The sequence below is a fragment of the Notamacropus eugenii genome, chromosome 3 (assembly GCF_028372415.1).
Source record: "Notamacropus eugenii isolate mMacEug1 chromosome 3, mMacEug1.pri_v2, whole genome shotgun sequence".
NCBI lineage: Eukaryota > Metazoa > Chordata > Mammalia > Diprotodontia > Macropodidae > Notamacropus > Notamacropus eugenii.
Window position 1 is genome coordinate 213,534,956 of NC_092874.1, and position 20,005 is coordinate 213,554,960.

Genomic DNA, 20,005 nt, shown 5'->3' on the forward strand with positions numbered 1-20,005 from the left:
TGATTTACTTCAGTAACACAACTTACTTTCTATTCCCCAAACAAAACATACTGACAATTTCTGTGAAATAAGAATCATTATAATTTAAAGCAAAATTTTAAAGAAGCCAGGTTTGAAAAAAAGTTATGCGATAATCAGAAACACAACTATAAAATGACTGCAGAAAATTCAAAAGACTATTTTAATTAAGTACTGAATTTAAGAGATGAACACATTTTATATTATCCATAGTATTACACAAAGCACACTAAAATGCTAATAAAACAGTGAATTTAAGTTACTAAATGTTACACGAAAAGGTTACATTTTATATTATTTTCTCATTCATTAAATGTTATTTTTTGCTATACTCTCAAATTTCAGAGTATTTTTAAAAATCTGAAATAAAACCATAACAATATTTCAAGGCAAGGAACTCTGTTCTGAAAAACAAAGTATTTTTAGCTCCACAGAAAATTCAGTGAGGCATAATTTATAATAAGAAATCTAGCACTGTGCTAAATAAAATGATTTAAAGCTTGGTGCTTGATACATGTATGTATACATATATATGCATATACATGTATAGATTACATGTTTTATTCTTAATTTAGCAAACAACATTGAACATTTACATAAAGAAAAAAGACCATCTGTGAAAATGTGAATTTGTACTACATATATTTTGCTTTTTAATTTTTAAATACATAATGAATTCAACTTGTAAGATTACATTTTTTTTCTAGGACTTGATCTAGTTATTAAAATTGTAAGCAAAGAGAAAAAAAAATCTAGCCTTCAGGAATATCCCCCTCCTAAACCACAAAGACAAAAAAGTTAATTAAAAGTTTTGAATTAGAAAAATAAAAATACACTGAAACTTGTTCCCTATTTTGTAAATAATTAATCACAAAACACATTATAGGGAATGTAAGCAAACTACAGGAATTTACTATTTAGGGGAAAAGTTATTCAGGTTTTTCCAAAAAGTAATATGACATAATTCTGAATGCTATAAAAAATCCTGAAGCACACTGACAAAAAAAAAAAAACCAACCCAAGTTCTATTCATGAAAGTTGATAGAATTAGTAACATTTCTAGCACCAAATGTGTTAAAATGTTCTTATTTTTAAGGTTCATTTAAAAAATTTTTTTCAAATATATAATTTAATTATTTATAGTTATCAACATTCACTTCCACAAGATTTTGAATTTCAAATTTTCATCCCATCTCTCCCCACCCCACCCCCGGAACAGCATGCACCCCATCTACCTCTTCCTCCAGTCTGCCCTCCCTTTCTATTACTCCCCCTTCTTACATCCCCCTCCCCTCTATTTTCCTGTAGGGCAAAATAGATTTCTATGCCCCATTGCCTGTATATCTTATTTTCTAGTTGAATGCTAAACCAATTTTTAACATTCATTATTTAAAACTTTGAGTTCCATATTCACTCCCTTCCTCCCTCTCCAACCACACTTATTGAGAAAACAAGCAATCCAAAATAGGTCATACATGTGTAACAATGCAAAACACTTCCATAATAGCTATGCTGTGAAAGACTAACCACATTTCCCTCTATCCTATCCTGCCCTCCATTTATTCCATTCTCTCCCTTGACCTGTTCTCCCATAATGCTATTTGTTTCTGATTATCTCTTTCCCCAATTTGCTATCCCTTTTATTATCTTCCCTCTCCTATCCCCTCCTCCCTTGCTTTCCTGCAGGGTAAAATAGATCTCCATATCCAATTAAGTGTATGTTATTCCAGCCTTAAGTAAAATCCCATAAGAGTAAGGCTCACTTATTTCCCTTCATCTGCCCCTTCTTCCCCTCCATTGTAAAAAGCTCTTTATTGCCTCTTTTAGATGAGATGATTTGCTACATTCTACCTCTCCCTTTGTCTTACTTCTACTACATTCAACAGTAAAATTTAATTTTTAGGTATTCTCCCTTCATATTCGGCTCACCCTGTGTCCTCTATGTATGAATGTGTATGTGTGTGTGTATATATACACATACACAGGCATACATGCACATACCTACACATATATAATATATACATAAATGCCCTTACACACCCATATATACATATATATTCCTTCTAACTACTCTAACACTGAAAAAGGTCTCATGAGTTACAGATAACATCTTTCCATGTAGGAATGTAAACAGTTTAACTTTAATGAATTCCTTAAGGCTTCTCTTTCCTGTTTATCTTCTCATGCTTCTCTTCATTCTTGTATTTGAAAGTCAAATTTCCTATTCAGCTCTAGTCTTTTCAAGAAGAATGCTTGGAAGTCCTCTATTTCATTGAATTTCCATTTTGTTCCCTGAAGTATTACACTCAGTTTTGCTAGGTAGGTGATTCTTCATTTTAATCCCATCTCCTTTGACCTCTGGAATATCATACTGCAAGTCCTTTGATTCCTTAGTGTAGAAGTTGCTTAATCCTGTTATCCTGATTGCATTTTCACAATATTTGAATTGTTTCTTTCTGGCTGCTTGCAATATTTTCTCCTTGACCTGGGCACTCTGGAATTTGTCTACAATATTCCTAGTAGTTTTCCTTTTGGGATCTCTTTCAGGAGGTGATTAGTGAATTCTTTCCATTTCTCTTTTACCTTCTGGTCCTAGAATATCAGGGCAGTTTTTCTTGATAATTTCTTTAAAAATGATGTCCAGGCTCTTTTTTTGATATGGTTTTCAGGTAGACCAATAATTTTTAAATTATCTCTCCTGGATCTATTTTCCAGGTCAGTTGTTTTTCCAATGAGATATTTCACATTGTCTTCTATTTTGTCATTCTTTTGCTTTTGTTTTGTAATTTCTTGGTTTCCTATAAAGTCATTAGCTTCCCTCTGCTCCATTCTAATTTTTAAACTATTTTCCTCAGTGAACTTTTCAACCTCCTTTTCCATTCAGCCAGTTCTGTTTTTTAAAATATTCTTCTCCTCATTGACTTTTTGAACCTCTTTTGACATTTGGGTTAGTCTATTTTTAAAATTTTCAGCATTCTTTTGGATCTCCTTTATCAAGCTGTTGACTCATTTTTCATGATTTTCTCATGTTGCTCTCATTTTTCTCTTCCCAATTTTTCCTCCACCTCTCTTATTTGATTTTCAAAATCTTTTTTGAGCTCTTGCATGGTCCAAGACCACTGCATTATTTTTGGAGGCTTTGGATGTAGAACCTTTGAAGTTACCATCTTCCTCTGAAAGTATGCTTTGCTCTTCCTCATCCAAAAGGATGGAAGAAAATACCTTTTCACCAAGAAAGTAACCTTCTACAGTCTTATTCCCCCCCCCCCCCCCCCCTTTTGGGGCATTTTCCCAGCCAGTTACTTGACTTTTCAGTCCTTTGTCAAGTGAAGAGTATACTACCCTAGGCTTCAGAGATTTTGTGGAGCTGTTCTCTGACATATCTCTAGGGACCTGTAAGTTCTCAGCACCTCCAAGGTGGCACAATCAAGGGAGAGGAGTTTACTCCTCTCTTGGCCTGCACTCTGGTCTGTGAGCATCCAAAAGCATTCTTTTCTGCACTAGAACTAAGAGTAGGATTCCCTCTCCAAAGCTGCCACCAGCTCCACCACGCAGCATTCCTCCTCACCCCAGGACCACCACTAAGGACTGAGATCCAGATCAGCTGCTTGATTCCCACAGGGTGTTTAGATCAAGAGCTTCAAAAGTGGATGCCGCTGCTACTGTTGCCATCCTGGGGCCCAGTGCTAGGGCCAGACCACCTTCCCTTCTCACCCAGTTGAAAGAGCTTTCTTACTGATGTTTGAAGTTGTCTTTGGGGTTTGTGGGTTGAAAAATCTGGGAACTGAAGCAGTTGCCCATGATTCCATGCCCTGAAGCCTACTCCAGTCCTGTTCATGCTGCATGGCCCACACAGGGCTGTGCTCCACTCTGAGTGCAAAGTGACAGACCTTTCCTGTCAGCCTTCCAGGCTGTCTTGGGCTAAAAGTCTGTTTCACTGTCATTTTGTGGCTTTTGCTGCTCTAGAATTTGTTTAGAGTCATTTTTTACAGATATCTTATAGGCTATAGGGGGAGAGCTAGAGCAGGTCCATCCTTCTACTCCGACATCTTGGCTCCACCCCCTAAAATGTCTTTTAAGATTGGTGGGGAGAGTGATTGGGTTTCCTTAGCTCACTCAGGCTGTAAGTATAGCTACCACTCATGCCTCTGATCCCACTGTTGATTGCTGCCTACACTAAGTCCAGCCCCAATATGAGGAATGTAGATTTGGAGGGGAGAAAAAGCAGGTCTAGGCTTCCAAAGTAGGGAGCAGTTTTTACCATACTGAGGCTGGATTTGGTTCAGGTATTGGTTAGTTTTAGCCCTACTGTAGCTCAGGATTCAAGCAATACATCAGCCTTGGCATCCACTTTAAGCAAGCTTTACAGGCCTAACTTACCATGCTCAGCATTTTTAAAATATTAAGTGGAGATTTTACACATTAATGCTACACATATCACCCAAGCAAAAATAAATGTCTAGGATGAAAATTAGTTCTAAACAAAACAATATTTTTTGAAGTTACGGTAAATGTTTAATAATGGGCAACATATTAATTAAATAACAATACAATAATGTTAAATAAGTAAAACAATTTTAATAACAATAAATAATTCAATGCTTACTTTGCATATACTTTTTGTGTAAATGTTGTCTTTCTAAATTGAACATTGAAGTTTCTTGAGGGCATGGACTGTTTCATTTTTATCTTTGTGTTCCTAATGATTACCTTAGAACATAATGGATAATATATAGTACCTAACAGGACCTTAGTAAATGACTGCTGATTGATTGAATCTGCCTCACTTCTCCATTCCTGTTTAATACAATGCTAAGCATGTCAGAGACATTTCTTTTTCAACAAGAGAAGTGGGAGGATCTTGACATATAAAGGCCAAGTAGTATGAAACTGAGTAATTTGATTAAAAAAAAAAAGACTGATTATGAATCTTGAGCTATGGCATAATGGACAGAGTTGGCCTGCATTCAAGTCACATTTCTGGCACACTGTGGCTGTGACACTGGGCAAGTCATTTAACCTCTCAATCCTCTAAGCAGCTTTCTAAGACTATAAATTAAAGAAAAGGTGATTGTAATGGTAATTTAAATGGGAAGATCTTCCCTATTCATTAACAGGCCCATGTGACCTGCCTAGGTCACATGAAAGTCTGAGTCACATGAAACCTGTGGTGTGAAGAGCTAGCTGAAGGGGTGGAGCAGCAAGGGTGGAACAGAACTGAGAGGAAATTGGTCAGAGGGCAGTCAGAACTGAGGGGAAGAGAGAAAGCAGGTTGGCTGGCTCACTTGAGTGAGAGAGCTTGTTTGTGATTTTCTTTAAGGGAGCTGGTGTGTGGGAAGCCTAATAGAGGGAAGGCCTGGGACTGGTGTTGTCCTCTGCATTGTTACTATGTATAGATTTCTTTGTTACTATGATGGATTTGGCTTCTTGGTATTGGGATTAGGCTTTCTGGTGTCTGAATAAATGTTTTGGTTCTCTCTTCCATGTGGAGAGTCAGTTGTATTTACAATTCAGAATTGCACTGGCATATTCATGGCTACCATAGGCACTGTGAATACTGCATTGGCCTACAGGGACAAATTTCATTAGCAGAAGGAGTTCCTAACTTGGGAATTCCCTATAGCAGTGAAATGACAGGATTACATTTTAGAGATGACTTATTAGAGCAAAAATTAGATTATAATGAAACTAAAGGAATACAAATGAGCAGACCCATCCATATCTACTTCACAGATTTAGTAAATTGACCCAGATGCTAGAAATAGATAAAGGAATCTAAAGAAAAATGATCTATCCTCATTTCGTAAGGAAGTTTAAGCAGTGTAAAGTGGTTATGATAAAAAGGTGGTATCAGCAATCAATCAATACATATTTATTAAGCACTTACTAAGTGCCAGTGCAGAAAAAGCAGCAACTAAGGGCAACACCTATTTAGTATGTAAAGTCATTCATAATATCTTTTTGTGTTTGTCCTTCATTGCCAAAGAAGACCATGGCATCAGAGAACTGATGACATGACTTGCACTTGACTTTCTTTTGAGTGAGAGAGGGTTGTGCAAGTCACCAGCCTCACTTCTCCTCCAGAGGCATCTGAATCCAGTGACTAGATATTCATCAGGATGACTGGAGATGACCCAGGATACACTGGGAGACCTTGGGACATTTAGGCCAAGGTCTTTGCAGGTACTCACTTAGGAGGAGTCAATGTCCATTTGTTTAAGAAGTAGCCAGGGCATGGCCCCTTTAATGAGGCCAAGCAACAGCAACAGCTACTATTGATAATCACTCTAAAGCTAGGAGGGTCCAGAAGAGCCCTTAGGCAGGGGCCCACTGGCATCCCAGCTTCAGAGTGCAGTAGGTTTAAGGTTTTGGGAAAGGATAGGTCAGGGCAAGGGAGGGGAGGGAAGGGGAGGGGAGAAGAGCCAGTAAAACTCAAGTCAGCTGGGCATCTTCTGGCCATCTAAATTTACCATCCTTTGGAGAGGAGAAGGAAGGGGCATAATAATCTTACACAGGAAGGCAATGGAAAATTATAATCAGTATCACCTCCTACAATACTGAGAAAAAGGAATAAACAAGTTACAGAAAGCATGGTAAGAGAAACCAATCATCCCAAGATTGGTTTAGGATGAAACTGGAGGAGAAAAACAAACAAGTCATGAAAAAGAAGTGCAAAAATTTCTAATACAACTACTTTCTGTATCAATAAAATGCAAATGCCAAATCTACATTCTGACATCATTAATTTCTGATGTGACCGTCTCTACTATCAATCTCACCTTTTCTCTATTCAGTTCTCTAAAGTTCTAATCTTGGTTCCTTTCCTATTGCCTACAAAACACCCCAATTTCAACCACCCTTAAATATCTGTCATTAAATCCTATTATCTTAAATGGGATCATCTTGATCATCCTAAATTCTTTGAAAAATAATGATTATACTTACTTCCACATCTTCCTTTCTTTTCTCCTTTTTAAAAATTCTTTGTAATCTTCTCTGGCCAGCAATATTCAACTGAAACTGCTCTCTCCAAACTTGGCAAATTTAATTATCTTTTAACAATTCTAATCCCTCTTGACCTCTATGCTTCATTTCAAACTGTTGACCACTTTCTCCCCCTACTCTCTACCCTATAGGATTTTGTGACACTGCTCTATCTGTTCTCCTTCTAGTTGAGTGGCAATTCATCTTAGTTTCCTTTGCCAGATCATCTAGGTCAAATAAACTCACTGTGGATGTCCCCAAAGGCTCAAGTGTTAGGTCTGTTCAGTTATTATTTAGACACATTACTTTCCAATCTCTACAGAAATGTTATGAGACCAATTTACACATTTATCAACGACATTTTAAGAAAGACAGTAAGAATGGAAAAGGTTAAACTGCATAAATAATAGATTAGAACACATCTTTACAGTAAACTTAATTCAAATAAATTCAGCAAACATTTACTAAGTGCCTATTATGTACCTGGTACTGTGCACTGAGGACATAAAGACAAAAATAAAACAATCCAGACCCTCAAAGACATTACATTCTAATAATACTAATAGGACTAATAATAATAGCTAGATTTTATACAGTATAGATCTTCCATGCCCAGGCACTGTGCTAAGCACATCATTACTATTATCTCATTTTATCTTCACAACCACTCTGAGAAGCAGGTACAATTATTATCCCTTTTTTACAGATGAGAAAACAGAGTAAGCCACTGGATTTGGCAACTAAGAGATCATTAGCAACTTTGGAGAGAGTAGTTTCCATGGAACGATAAGATCAGCAGTCAAATTGTAAGGGATTAATAAGAGAGTGAAAAGATAGAAAATAAAGGCACCTATTGTAGATGCTCTTTATGATGAATTTAGCTACAAAGGGCAGAAGAGAAATAGGACAAGTGTTAGCCAAAAGGAAGGGCTTTTGTTTTTCAGGATAGGGGGAGACATGAGCGTATTTGAAGGCAGAAGAAATGAGCCAGGAAAAAGGGAAAGACTGAAAACAAGTCAAAGGGTGGGGCTGACAGAGGCGGGCCATCTGTTGCAGAAGGTTGTCAGCAGCACATATATAGATGTGATGAATGATGAAGGTAATCCAAGGCTGAGGCAAGGATCAGTGAAAGGATAAGGGGTTTACAGATTCAACAGAGGAGGACAGTATAGATGTGAATTGGTTCATCCAGGAATCAAGACAGGGAGAAGAGGAGTAAGTGGCTACTGCAGGGAAGATGGCCTAGCAGAATTGGAGGATCAAGGGACTGGAAGTTAAGATGAGGACAAAAGGTAGGGTAACTTAAGGTAAGGGAGGGAGAGAGGTAAAAAAAGACAACAGATTATGGTCAAATAAAGGGATTTCAGAATTCATGAAGGTGCAAGTGGCACATTGGTGATAGTTAAGATTAAGGGTACAACCACCTTTGTAAAGTGGCTGAGATGAGGTGGTAGGTGAGTAGGAAGAGGAAATGAGTGGTTAGGGTATTTAAGGAAAAGTCAGCATGTACAATAAAGTTCCCTAGAATGAGAGTAGGAGTGTGAGAGGAGAAAAAAAAATGTAAGCCAGATATCACATTTGTTGAGAAAGGAAGGGGAGTAACTTGGGGGGTCTGTAGACAGCAGTTACCAAGATTTTGACTGGGTGATAGATATTAATAGCATGAATTTGGTTCCTGAGAGGTTCCTGAATGAAAGAGTAAAAGGGACGAACCTGGAAGGTACAGCCAGGACTGAAGAGGGAAGTTATGCCATCAAGGAAAAGTTAGGTTTCAATAAGATCTATTTAATGGAAGAAGTAGAAGAGGATCAGATTTAAGATGAAGGGAAGTTTGTTAAATAATTACAGATAGCAAGACAATACTAGGGTTTCTTTATAATTCTCATCTTGCAGTTCAATTGATAGATCAAAAAGATCTTTTATAGGCTAATTTCAAAGGAGATCTAAGGAACTAGAGGGGGGAGGGAAAGGACAAGAATTTAACTAGCTCTTGAACTTTCCAGAAAGCATGTTCTCTATTATACTGAAATACAATATCAGAAGTGCAAATACACAGAGAAAAATCTTTGGGGGAGGTACTCAAGAACTGAGGGTTCTACAGAGGAGTACTCTTGCCTGGCCTAGGAGCCATGTCTTTCCCTTCCTGGGGGCACTGGGAGACCTGGTAGCTGAGAATAAAGATTGGGGATCAGGAATCAGCTCCCTTAACTGGAGAACACTATTTTGATGTGGAGGTGGGACTCCACAGGTGACTCTATCAGAGGAGAATAGGTTCATAGAAAACATTTATATAATGCTTTAAAGGTTTGCAACGAGTTTTATACTTAGCTACACAAATAGAGATACTTTTCCTACCCTGAACTTATTTTGCACTTCTGTAACTGCAGTCATTTTGTACTTCTTTCCTCTTCCTTCTCCCCCAGTGCATTCTTATTTCTCAACCTTTTCAATTTTTTCTCAAGATCATCAAGACATACCAGAAGCTCTCATGCTGCTGATCAGTCATTTTCAGTGATGTCTGACTCTCTGTGACCCCATCTGGGGTTTTCCTGGCAAAGATACTGGAGTGGTTTGCCTTTCCAGTTCATTTTACAGATGAAGAAACCAAGGCAAACAGAGTTAAGTGACTTGCTCAGGGTCACACAGCCACTAGGTGCCTAAAGCCAGATTTAAACTCAAGAAGATGAGTCTTCCTGACTCCAGGCCTGGCACCCTATCCACTGTGCTACCTAGTTGGCCTACTCATAGTCGAATTAAACTTCCTCTATTATTCCCAATGATGTCAGGGTTCAGATGGGACACATGTATCATCGAGTGGCACAAAGAATAGAGCCTGGGCCTGAAGTCAGGAAAACCTGAGTTCCAATTCCATCACAGAAATGTATTTATTACCTATGTGACTTTGGGCAAGTCACTTGTTTAATTTTTTATCACTGTTGATTCATGTTGTCATTTTTAAATTTCTCTTCATTACTGTGTTTCACATAAGCATATCTGAGGAGTACATGGAAGGAGCCAGTAGATCAGGAGAGAATGAAGATAAGAGAAAAATATTAAGGACATTTTGCTAAAGAAATTCGGAGAGGATAGGATCAAGGCTGTCTGTACAGAAGTTTGCCTTGCTAAGGACAAGAGCACCTCTTCATCCTAGACTGGAGTGAAGAAGAAGACTGTGAAAGAAGATGTCTGAATGATGTGAGATGTGGAAGAGAAGAAAAAGATTTCAGTGAATGGTCTAAGTTTTTTCAGGGAAGTCCTTAGCTAAGAAGGTGTGAGAAGGTAGAACAGGAGACATGAAAAGAAATGAGGTTTCCAAAAGTCACATGGTAAAATGAGTAATGGGACAGTGAATCAATTACAGATGAACAGAATGTTTACCTTGCTTTAAAGAATGCATAGTTGATACTACATTGTCTGTTTTGTAACGTTTGTATAACAATTCACATATATAATTTGTAAATAAATATATTAATCATATACTAACATATAAATTATATTTTATTACAGTGCAAATATAATAATCATTAACTAATATGTAATAATATATACTTGGAAAGAGTATAGATTTTCATGATAGGCATCTATTTTGGTGACCACAGTTTTAGAGGCCTCCCTAATATAGTAATCAGAAAAGATTTCTTTATCTGTTAAACTAAATTGAATGCTGAATAGAGTTAAATCTGAATAATTTCCATGTCAAGATGAAAATAACATAAGGAATGGTAAATTCCACATTTTTCACTTTAGGAAGCAGTCAAATTTGCTTTTTTTTTCTTCTTTTTCAACAAAGTGGAGAGTGGGAAGGAAAGTGACAAATTTCTGAACATCAATAATGGCCACTGTAAGTACATTATTACTATATTATGTAAAATAGTCTAACAAATAAAATTACTTGCTCATACTATCACTTTAGAAATTAGACAATATTTTTAAAGTGCTTAAAATACTGCCTGGCACAGAGTAGACGCTATATTAATGCCAGCTATTATTGTATTGAGGCAGCTGGTGGCAGAGTGGATAGGAATGAACCTAGAGTCAGGAAGACCTGAGTTCAAATGTGGCCTCAGACATTTAGAAGCTGTGTGACGCTGGGCAAGTCACTTAACTTCTATCTGCCTAAAAATGGGGATAATAATAGCTCCTACCACCCAGGACTGTTGTGAGGATCAAATGAGATAAGAACTGCAAACTACTTAATACAGCATCTGGCACACAGTAAGCACCATATAAATGTTAGCTCTCATCATTATTAAAATCTGGTATCAGACATTTATTAGTTGTATGACCCTGAGCAAGCACCACTTTGTCTGAATTTCCTCAACTGTAAAATGGAGACAATTATAGTACCTATCCCACAGAAGTGCTGTAAGCATCAAATGGGATACTGTGTATAAATAGCTCTTTGGTGTTAGAATCAAATAGGATATTTATAAACAGCTCTTAGTGCAGTGTCTGACACGTAGTACCTGCTGTATAAATGCTTATTCCCTTCCATTTAGAGAGAATACTTAAGGTTCTAAGGTTAGCATTTAAAACTGAAATTTGGATAATGCAATAAAATTAGGTATGGTTATGAATGAAAGAGGTCAAACCAACATTTACATAAATATTACATATATGTGTGTGTATATATACACACAGATGTGTATATATAACATACACATACATACATGCATGCATATATACATACACATACATACACACAAAGTTATTGAGTAATCTGGTACCAAGTGTACTAAGTAAAATAGATAACCATTCGATATTTTATTCTACATTTCTTCTAGGTAATACATAAAAATGGTAATATGAATAAGGATCACCAAATACTAGACTTAGAACAGATGTCATCTAGTTCAACTTCCAAGCCATTAAACTGAAATGGAAATATCAATTTCACATTCATAAAAGAGGAAAAGAAAACTGGAATTAGTCCATATGTAACATATCTAAAGAACACATATTTAAAAGACTTCAGAAGATACCAAGTAGATGTATAGGTAGGATTCAAGTAAGGAAAAGTAAAGCTAAGTGAAGTAAAAGTAAAGTAAAATTATACTAAGAGAGATAAACTCAGGAAGGATGGAAAGATCTCAATAAAATTTTGAAAGCATAAAGAAGCAATTCTGATAAGGAAGAAAATGCCTAAAGCGACTGCACAGGAAATGCATTGACCATGATAGTTTTTGTTTTTTGTTTTTAAATACAGTAGGTACAGAAGCAAGAAAGGAGGTAAACATAAAAGCTTATTAAAATTCTACAAAAATTATGATAACACAGCTAAAGTTCAGAATAAGCAAAAGCAAGTGACAAATGCTAGTTATGACAAAAAGTGATGTCTTTAAAGCTATAAATACTATTTGACTACTAGGGAAAATCTCAATAAAATCCTGCTGAGGTCTGTTCAGAAAGTGAAATTCTGTTCAGAGTAAGAAGTGATAAGAAGCTACAGTCCATATATCTCTTCACAGAGCACACACGCACATGTATATGTATATGTGTGTATATATGAACATATAATACATATACATATGTATTATATATAGAATCTTACATAGGATAATAAATACAAGAACTTAAAATAGACTTTTCCCCCTCCTTCAGAAAGAGGTTGCTATCAATATTTAATGTGAAAGTAAACAGTAAGTAATTTTTACAATAACCTTATCCACTGAAATATCCGAGTTAGGTGCAGTTAGTACAGCATATTTTTAGAAATAAGAATACCTGTTCAATTTCTTTGGTCTTTGATGCTATTGCTTTTGAGCGACTGGTTACATGATTATCTTCAAACAGTTCAATACTATCTGTGGCATTTGTCTCAGGTTCTTCTGGTTGGTCATTGTATAATGGAGCTGAAGATCCAGCCTTTAAAAAAGAATAAAACTGACATTAAGATAATTTTGAAACTATATAAAGCATAATTTTTAGTACATGAAATTAAAAAGGCTTTGCTCAAGCAAAACCAATGCAGCCAAAATTAAAAGTAGGAAGAAATTTTTTTTAACAAGTTTCTCTGATAAAGGTTTCACTTTTCAAGTATGTAGGGAATTCAACAAAATTTATAAAAATAAGTACCACTGCCCAACTGAACAAACTGGTTAAAGGATATGAAGTACAGTTTTTAGAAGAAGAAATCAAAGTGATCACAAGAAAAAATGCTTTAAATCACTATTGATTAAAAAAATGCAAATTAATATAATTCTTAGATACCACCTCATAGTTATCAGATTGGCTATTAAGACAGAAAAGGAAAATTATGAATGTTGGAGGGGATGTAGAAAAATAGGTACACTAATTTGCTGGAGCTGTGAAATAATGCAACCATTCTTGAGAATAATTTGGAACAATACTTTAGGGCTATAAAACTGTGCCTATACTTTGAGAGACCAAAGAAACGTTAAAGGCCCCATATGTACAAAAATATTTATAGCAGCTTTTTTTGTGGTGGCAATGAACTAGAAATTGAAAGGATCAACTGGGGAAAGGCTGAAAAAGCTGAAATATATGACTGTAATGCACTAATAATGTACTTTGAATAATGAGGGGTTTGTTTCAGAAAAAGCTGGGAAGATTACATGAACTTCTGCAAAGTGAAATGAGCAAAACCAAAAAATGTCTAAATATACTAACAGAAATATTGCAAAAATGATCAACTGTGAAAGACATAGCTACTATGATCAAAACAATGATCCAACGCAATTCCAAAGGATCCATGCTGAAAAATGCTATCTACCTCCAGAGAGTAAACTGATTAATTCTGAGTGTAGAGTGAAGCATACTGTTTTCACTTTCCTTATTTTTCTTGCATTTGTGTGTGTGCAGGGGGAGGGGGGCCTTTTTATTACAACGTCGCTAATATGGAATTATGTTTTTCATGTTTGCATATGTATAAATTATATTGCTTGCATTCTCAATAGATAAAGGGAGGGACAGAAGAGAAATTAAAAACTTTAAATGTAATTGGGAAATATTTAACAAAATAAATGAAAATATAAGAAAAATGAATAAAATTCTGTAAAAGATGCCTCACAGAGTTGTTTATAAGAGACAAGTTTTTAAAGCTTTTGATTTCACTATACAAAATGAGAATATATAGGGGAATTACAGAGAAAGGTATCTTTCTTCATAGTGGGTGATATGAAGAATTTATTCTAAAAATAATCTACGTATTTGATTATGATCAAACTAGAGTAACTGTCATCTCTTCCAGAAGTAGTCCTTAAAGGATGTACTGTCTGAACTGGGAAACAAGAGGAGAGGCGTAAGAAAAAGTAGAATAGAAATTGGGAATTTACATTTTACAATTTACAAGGGGCAAGTTTTATTTGATTTCTGAATCTACTCTCTGAATCAGAATTTCTTCTACCTCAGAATATAGATTTTTTAAATAACAAAGGAGGAAACCTCAAAGGAAGTAGTAACTTTCAAAGTAACAAAGCTCACTTTAAGTAGCTTATTTTAAACAACCAGCTATGGTTTTCTTTTTGACATCTCATTTTAAACAATTAACTATAGTTTTATTTTTGGTCATATCTACAAACACATTTAATGAAGAAATGCAAAAATTTGTAAAGAATTGTTGCATGGGTAAATTGTTGAAATTTCACATCACTACATAGTGAGCCTTACAAACAGTTCACATTACAAATGGAAAATTACATAAAGGTTGCTAGTTTAATTTTATTTACGATGTATTATATATTTTTAAAAATAATTGTTTTCAGTTTTCAACAATCACTTTGATAAGTTTTACATTTTCTTCCCCTCACCCCTCGCTCCCCAAATGGCATGCAATCTTATATGAGTTCTACACATATATTCTTATTAAACGCATTTTCACATTAGTCATGTTGCATAGAAGAATTAAAACAAATGGGAGAAACCATGAGAAAAACCAAAACAAAACCTAAGACAAGAGAAAATAGTCTGCTTCATTCTGCATTCCAAAATTCTTTCTCTGGATGTGGACGGCATTTTGCATCAAGATTCCTTGGGAATGTTTTAGGTCTTTGCATTGCTTTGAAGGGCTATATCTATCAAAAACTGTACTCACACACTGTGGATGTAATTGTGTATAATGTTCTCCTGGTTCCGCTCATTTCACTTATCATCAGTTCATATAAGTCTTTCCAGGTTTTTCTGAAGTCATCCTGTTCATCATTTCCTATAGCACAATAGTATTCCACTACATTCATATACCAGAACTTGTACAGCCAATCCCCAATTAATGAGCATTCCCTCAATTTACAGATCCTGGTCACCACAAAAATAGTGATAAATATTTTTGTACATGTGGAACCTGTTTCCATTTTTATGATTTCTTTGGGATACAACCCTAGAAGGGATATTGCTGGGTCAAAGGGGCCCAAAATTTTTTAGCCCTTTGGACATAATTCCAAATTGCTCTCCAGAATGGTTAGATCAGCTCACAGCTCTAGCAACAAAGAATTAGTGTTCCAAGGCTCCCATATCCTCTCCAACATTTATCATCTTCCTATTTTGTCATGTTTGTCAATCTAATATGTGAAATGTGGTACCTCAGAGTTGTTTTGATTTCCATCTCTCTAATGAACAGTGATTTAGAGCAATTTTTCATGTGACTACAGATAGCTTTAATTTCTTCCTCTGAAAACTGCCTGTTCATATGCTTTGACCATTTATCAATTGGGGAATGACTTGTATTCTTGTAAATTTGACTCAGTTCTCTATATATTTTTAGAAATGAGACCTTTATCACAGACACTACTTGTGAAAATTCTTTCCCAGTTTTCTGCTTTCCTCAAAATCTTGGTTGCATTGGTATTGTTTGTGCGAAAACTTTTCAATTTTAATGTAATCAAAATTATCCATTTTACATTTCATAATGTTCTCTATCTCTTGTTTGGCCATAAATTTCTTCATTCTCCGTAACTCTGACAAATAAACAATCACTTCATACCCTAATTTGTTTATAGCATCAGTCTTTGTATGTAAATGATGTACCCATTTGGACCTTATTCTGGCAGACAGCACCAGGCATTGGTTTATGCCCAGTTTCTGCAACACCATTATCCAGTTTGCCCAGCAGTTTTTTGTCAAACAGTGAATTCTTATCTCAGAAGCTGGAGTACTTGGGTTTATAAAACAGTAGACTGCTATAATCATTGACTACTATTTCTTGTATACCTAACTTATTCCACTCTAATTCTTAGCTAGTACCAAATGATTTTGATGATTGCTGCTTTATAATATATTCTGAGATCTGGGATGGCAATACCACTTTCTCGAGCATTTATTTTCATTACTTCCCTTCATATTCTGGACCCTTTGTTCTTCCAGATGAATTTTGATGTTATTTTTTCAAGCTCTAGAAAATATTTGTCTCATAGTTTCATTGGTATGGCACTAAGTAAATTAATTAAGGCAGAATTATTTTTATTATATTAGCTTGGCCTATGCACAAGCACCTGATATTTTTCCAATTACTTAGATCTAACTTTATTTGTGTGAAAAGTGTTTTGTAATTGTGTTCATATAGTCCCTGGGTTTGTTTTAGCAGGTAGACTCCCAAATATTTCATAGTCTCTACACTAACTTTAAATGGAATTTCTCTTTCTGTCTCTTGCTAGTGGGCTTTGTTAGTAATATGTAGATATGAAAATGATGTATGTGGGTTTATTTTGTAACCTGCAACTTTGTTAAAATTGTTTATTATTTCAAGTAGTTTTTTACTTGATGCTCTGATATTCTCTAAGTATATCATCCTATCATTTGCAAAGAGTGATAACTTAGTTTCTTCTTTGCCTATTCTATATCTTTTTCTTCTCTTATCGCTAAAGTTAACATTTGTAGTACCATACTGAATAATGGTGATAACGGACATCCTTGTTTCACCCCTGATCTTATTGGAAATGCATCTAGCTTGTTCCCATTATATATAATGCTTGTTGATGGTTTTAGGTAGACATTACTTATTATTTTAAGGAAAGCTCCATTTATTCCTATGTTCTCCAATGTTTTCAATACGATGTTTTATTGTGTCAAAAGCTTTTTCTGCATCTACTGAGATAAATAATCATGTGGTGTCGGTTTTGTTGTTGGTATGATCAATAATCCTGCTAGTTTTCCTAATATTGAACCAATCCTGCCTTCCTGGTATAAATCCTACCTGATCATAATGTATTATTCTCATAAATTGCTGTAATCCTTTTGCTAATATCTTATTTAGAATTCTTGCATCTATATTCACTAGGGAAATTGGTCTATAATTTCCTTTCTCTGTTTTGGCTCTTCCAGGTTTAGGTATCAGCTCAATATCTGTATCATTAAAAGAATTTTAACTGTTCTTTAAATGTCTGATAGAACTCCCTTGTAAATCCATCTGGCCCTGGAGATTTTTTCTAAGGAGTTCACTGATGCTTTGTTCAACTATTTTCTGATATGGGTTATTCAAGTATTTTACTTCCTCTTCTGTTAATCTGGGGGATTTTATTTTTTAAAATATTCATCCACTTCACTTAGATTGTCAAATTTATGGGCATACAATTGGGCAAAGTAATTCCTAATAATTATTTTAATTTCCTAATCATTAGAGTTGAGTTCACACTTTCCCTTTCTGATACTAGTAATATGGTTTTTTCTTTCTTTTTTTAAATCAAATTGACCAAAGATTTATCAATTTTAGTGGTTTTTTCATAAAACCAACTCAGTTATATTTATTAGTTTTATGGTTTTCTTAATTTCATTAATCTGTCCTTGGGTTTTCAGTATTTCTAATTTGGTATTTACTTGGGGATTTTCAATTTGTTCTTTTTCTAGCTTTTTCAAGCTGCATGCCCAATTCATTGATCTCCTCTTTTGCCTATTCTATTCATGTAAGCATTCAATGATATAAAACTTCCCCTAAAAACTATTTTTGCAGTGTCCATAAATTTTGATAGGTTTTCTCATCATTGTCATTCTCCTGAATGAAGTTACTGATTGTTTCTATGATTTGTTATTTAACCCACTCATTCTTTAGGATTAGATTATTTAGTCTCTAATTAATTTTTGGTCTATCTTTTCCTGGCCTTTATTAAATATAATTTTTATTGCATCATAACCTGAAAAGGATGCATTGACAATCTCTGCCTTTCTGCACTGAATTGTGAGGTTTTTATGCCCTAGTAATAACATGGTCAATTTCTGTGTATGTGCCAAGTACTATTGAGAAAAAGGTAAATTCCTTTCTATCCTCATTCAATTTTCTCCAGAGGCCTATCATATCTACCATTTCCAGAATTCTTTTCACCACCTCAACTTCTTTCTTGTTTATTCTGAGGTTAGATTTATCAAGGTCACAGTGCTGGATATTGAGGTCCCCCACCAGTATAGTTTTGCTGTCCATTTCTTCCTGTAACTCCCTTAACTTCTCCTCTAAGAATTTGGATGCTACAGCACTGGGTGCATATATATTTAGTAATGATATTACTTCAATGTCTATGGTGCCTTTTATCAGGATATAGTTTCCTTCCTTATCTCTTTTCATTACATCTATTTTTGCTTTTGCTTTGTATGAGATTAGGATTGGTACTTGTGCTTTTTTTTTTTACATCAGCTGAAGCATAACATATTCTGCTCCAACCTTTTACCTTTACTGTGTATATTCCCCTGCTTCAAATGTGTTTCTTACAAACAACATATTGCAGGATTATGGTTTTTAATCCATTCTGCTATGTGCCTCCCTTTTATGAGACAGTTCATCCCATTCACATTCACAGTTACGATCACCATCTGTGTCTTTCTCTCCATCCTATTCCTTGCCCTCCTTCTTCCCCTCCCCCATTTATATTCTTATTTTGCCCTTGTCCCTTCCTCTCCTCAACAGAGATTTACTTTTGACCCCAGCCTCCCTCAATCTTCCCTCCTATCAGTCCCTCCCTCCATTTTATTTCTATACTCAACTGAGTATGTGGTTCCCTCCTTGAACCAGAACAAATGAGCTCAAAAAATGATCATCTCCCTCCCCTCTTACCCTCTACTATAATGTGTTTTTGTGTCTCTTCCTGTGATATAATTTACCTCGTCCTGCCTCTTCCTTTTCTCTACTCCCATTACAATCCCTTCATACCCTTTAATTACATTTTATCATCAGATTAATTTATATCCACTCCCGTTACCTATGTATATCCCTTTTAAATGTCACAATAAAGATACAATTCTCAAGATAAACAAGTATCATCCTCCCATATAGGGATGTAAACAGTTTGCCTCTACTGAATAACAAGTTGTTTTTTGTTTTCCCGTTTACCTTTTTATTCTTCTCTTGAAACTTGTATTTGAAGATCAAATTTTCTATTGAGCTCTAACCTTTTCATCAGGAAGGTCTGTAAATCCCTTATTTTATTGAATGTCCATCTCCTTTCCTGAGATATTATGCTCAATTTTGCTAGGTAATTGCTCTTTAGTTGTAGTTCAAGCTCCTTTGCCTTATGAAATATCGTATTTCAGTCCCTGTGATCTTTTAATGTAGAAGCTAAAAGATCCTGTGTGACCATGACTGTAGCACCTCGATATCTAAATTGTTTCTTTCTAGTCTCTTGCAGTATTTTCTCCTTAACTTGACAGTTCTGGAATTTGGCAACAATATTCCTTGGCGTTTTCAATTTGAGTTCTATTTCAGGAGCTGATCAGTGGATTCTTTCAATGACTATTTTGCCCTTTGGATCTAGGACTTCAGGGCAGTTTTCCTTGATGATTTCTTGGAAGATACTGTCCAGGCTCTTTTCTTCATCATGGCTTTCGAGCAGACCAGTAATTCTTAGATTTTCTCTCCTGGATCTATTTTCCAGGTCAGTTGTTTTTCCAATGAGGTATTTTACATTTTATTCTATTGTTTCATTCTTTGGATTTTGACTGATCCTTTATGTCTCATAAAGTCATTAGCCTCTACTTACTCAAGTCTAATTTTTAATTAATTGTTTTCTTCAGTTAATTTTTGCATCTCCTTTTCCATTTGTCCAATTGTTCCTTTTAAGGACTTATT

At 35.3% G+C, this 20,005-nt stretch overlaps 1 protein-coding gene across 4 annotated transcripts in view; it reads right to left on the reverse strand.

Moving 5' to 3' along the window:
- Positions 1 to 20,005, reverse strand: part of PPHLN1 (periphilin 1) — a 136,740-nt gene that overhangs the window by 23,372 nt on the left and 93,363 nt on the right. For all 4 annotated transcript variants that reach the window (XM_072654319.1, XM_072654318.1, XM_072654317.1 and 1 more), the window contains one exon: positions 12,727 to 12,867. In XM_072654319.1, coding sequence (XP_072510420.1) covers positions 12,727 to 12,867 — 141 coding nt within the window. The remainder of the gene's footprint in view (positions 1 to 12,726; positions 12,868 to 20,005) is intronic.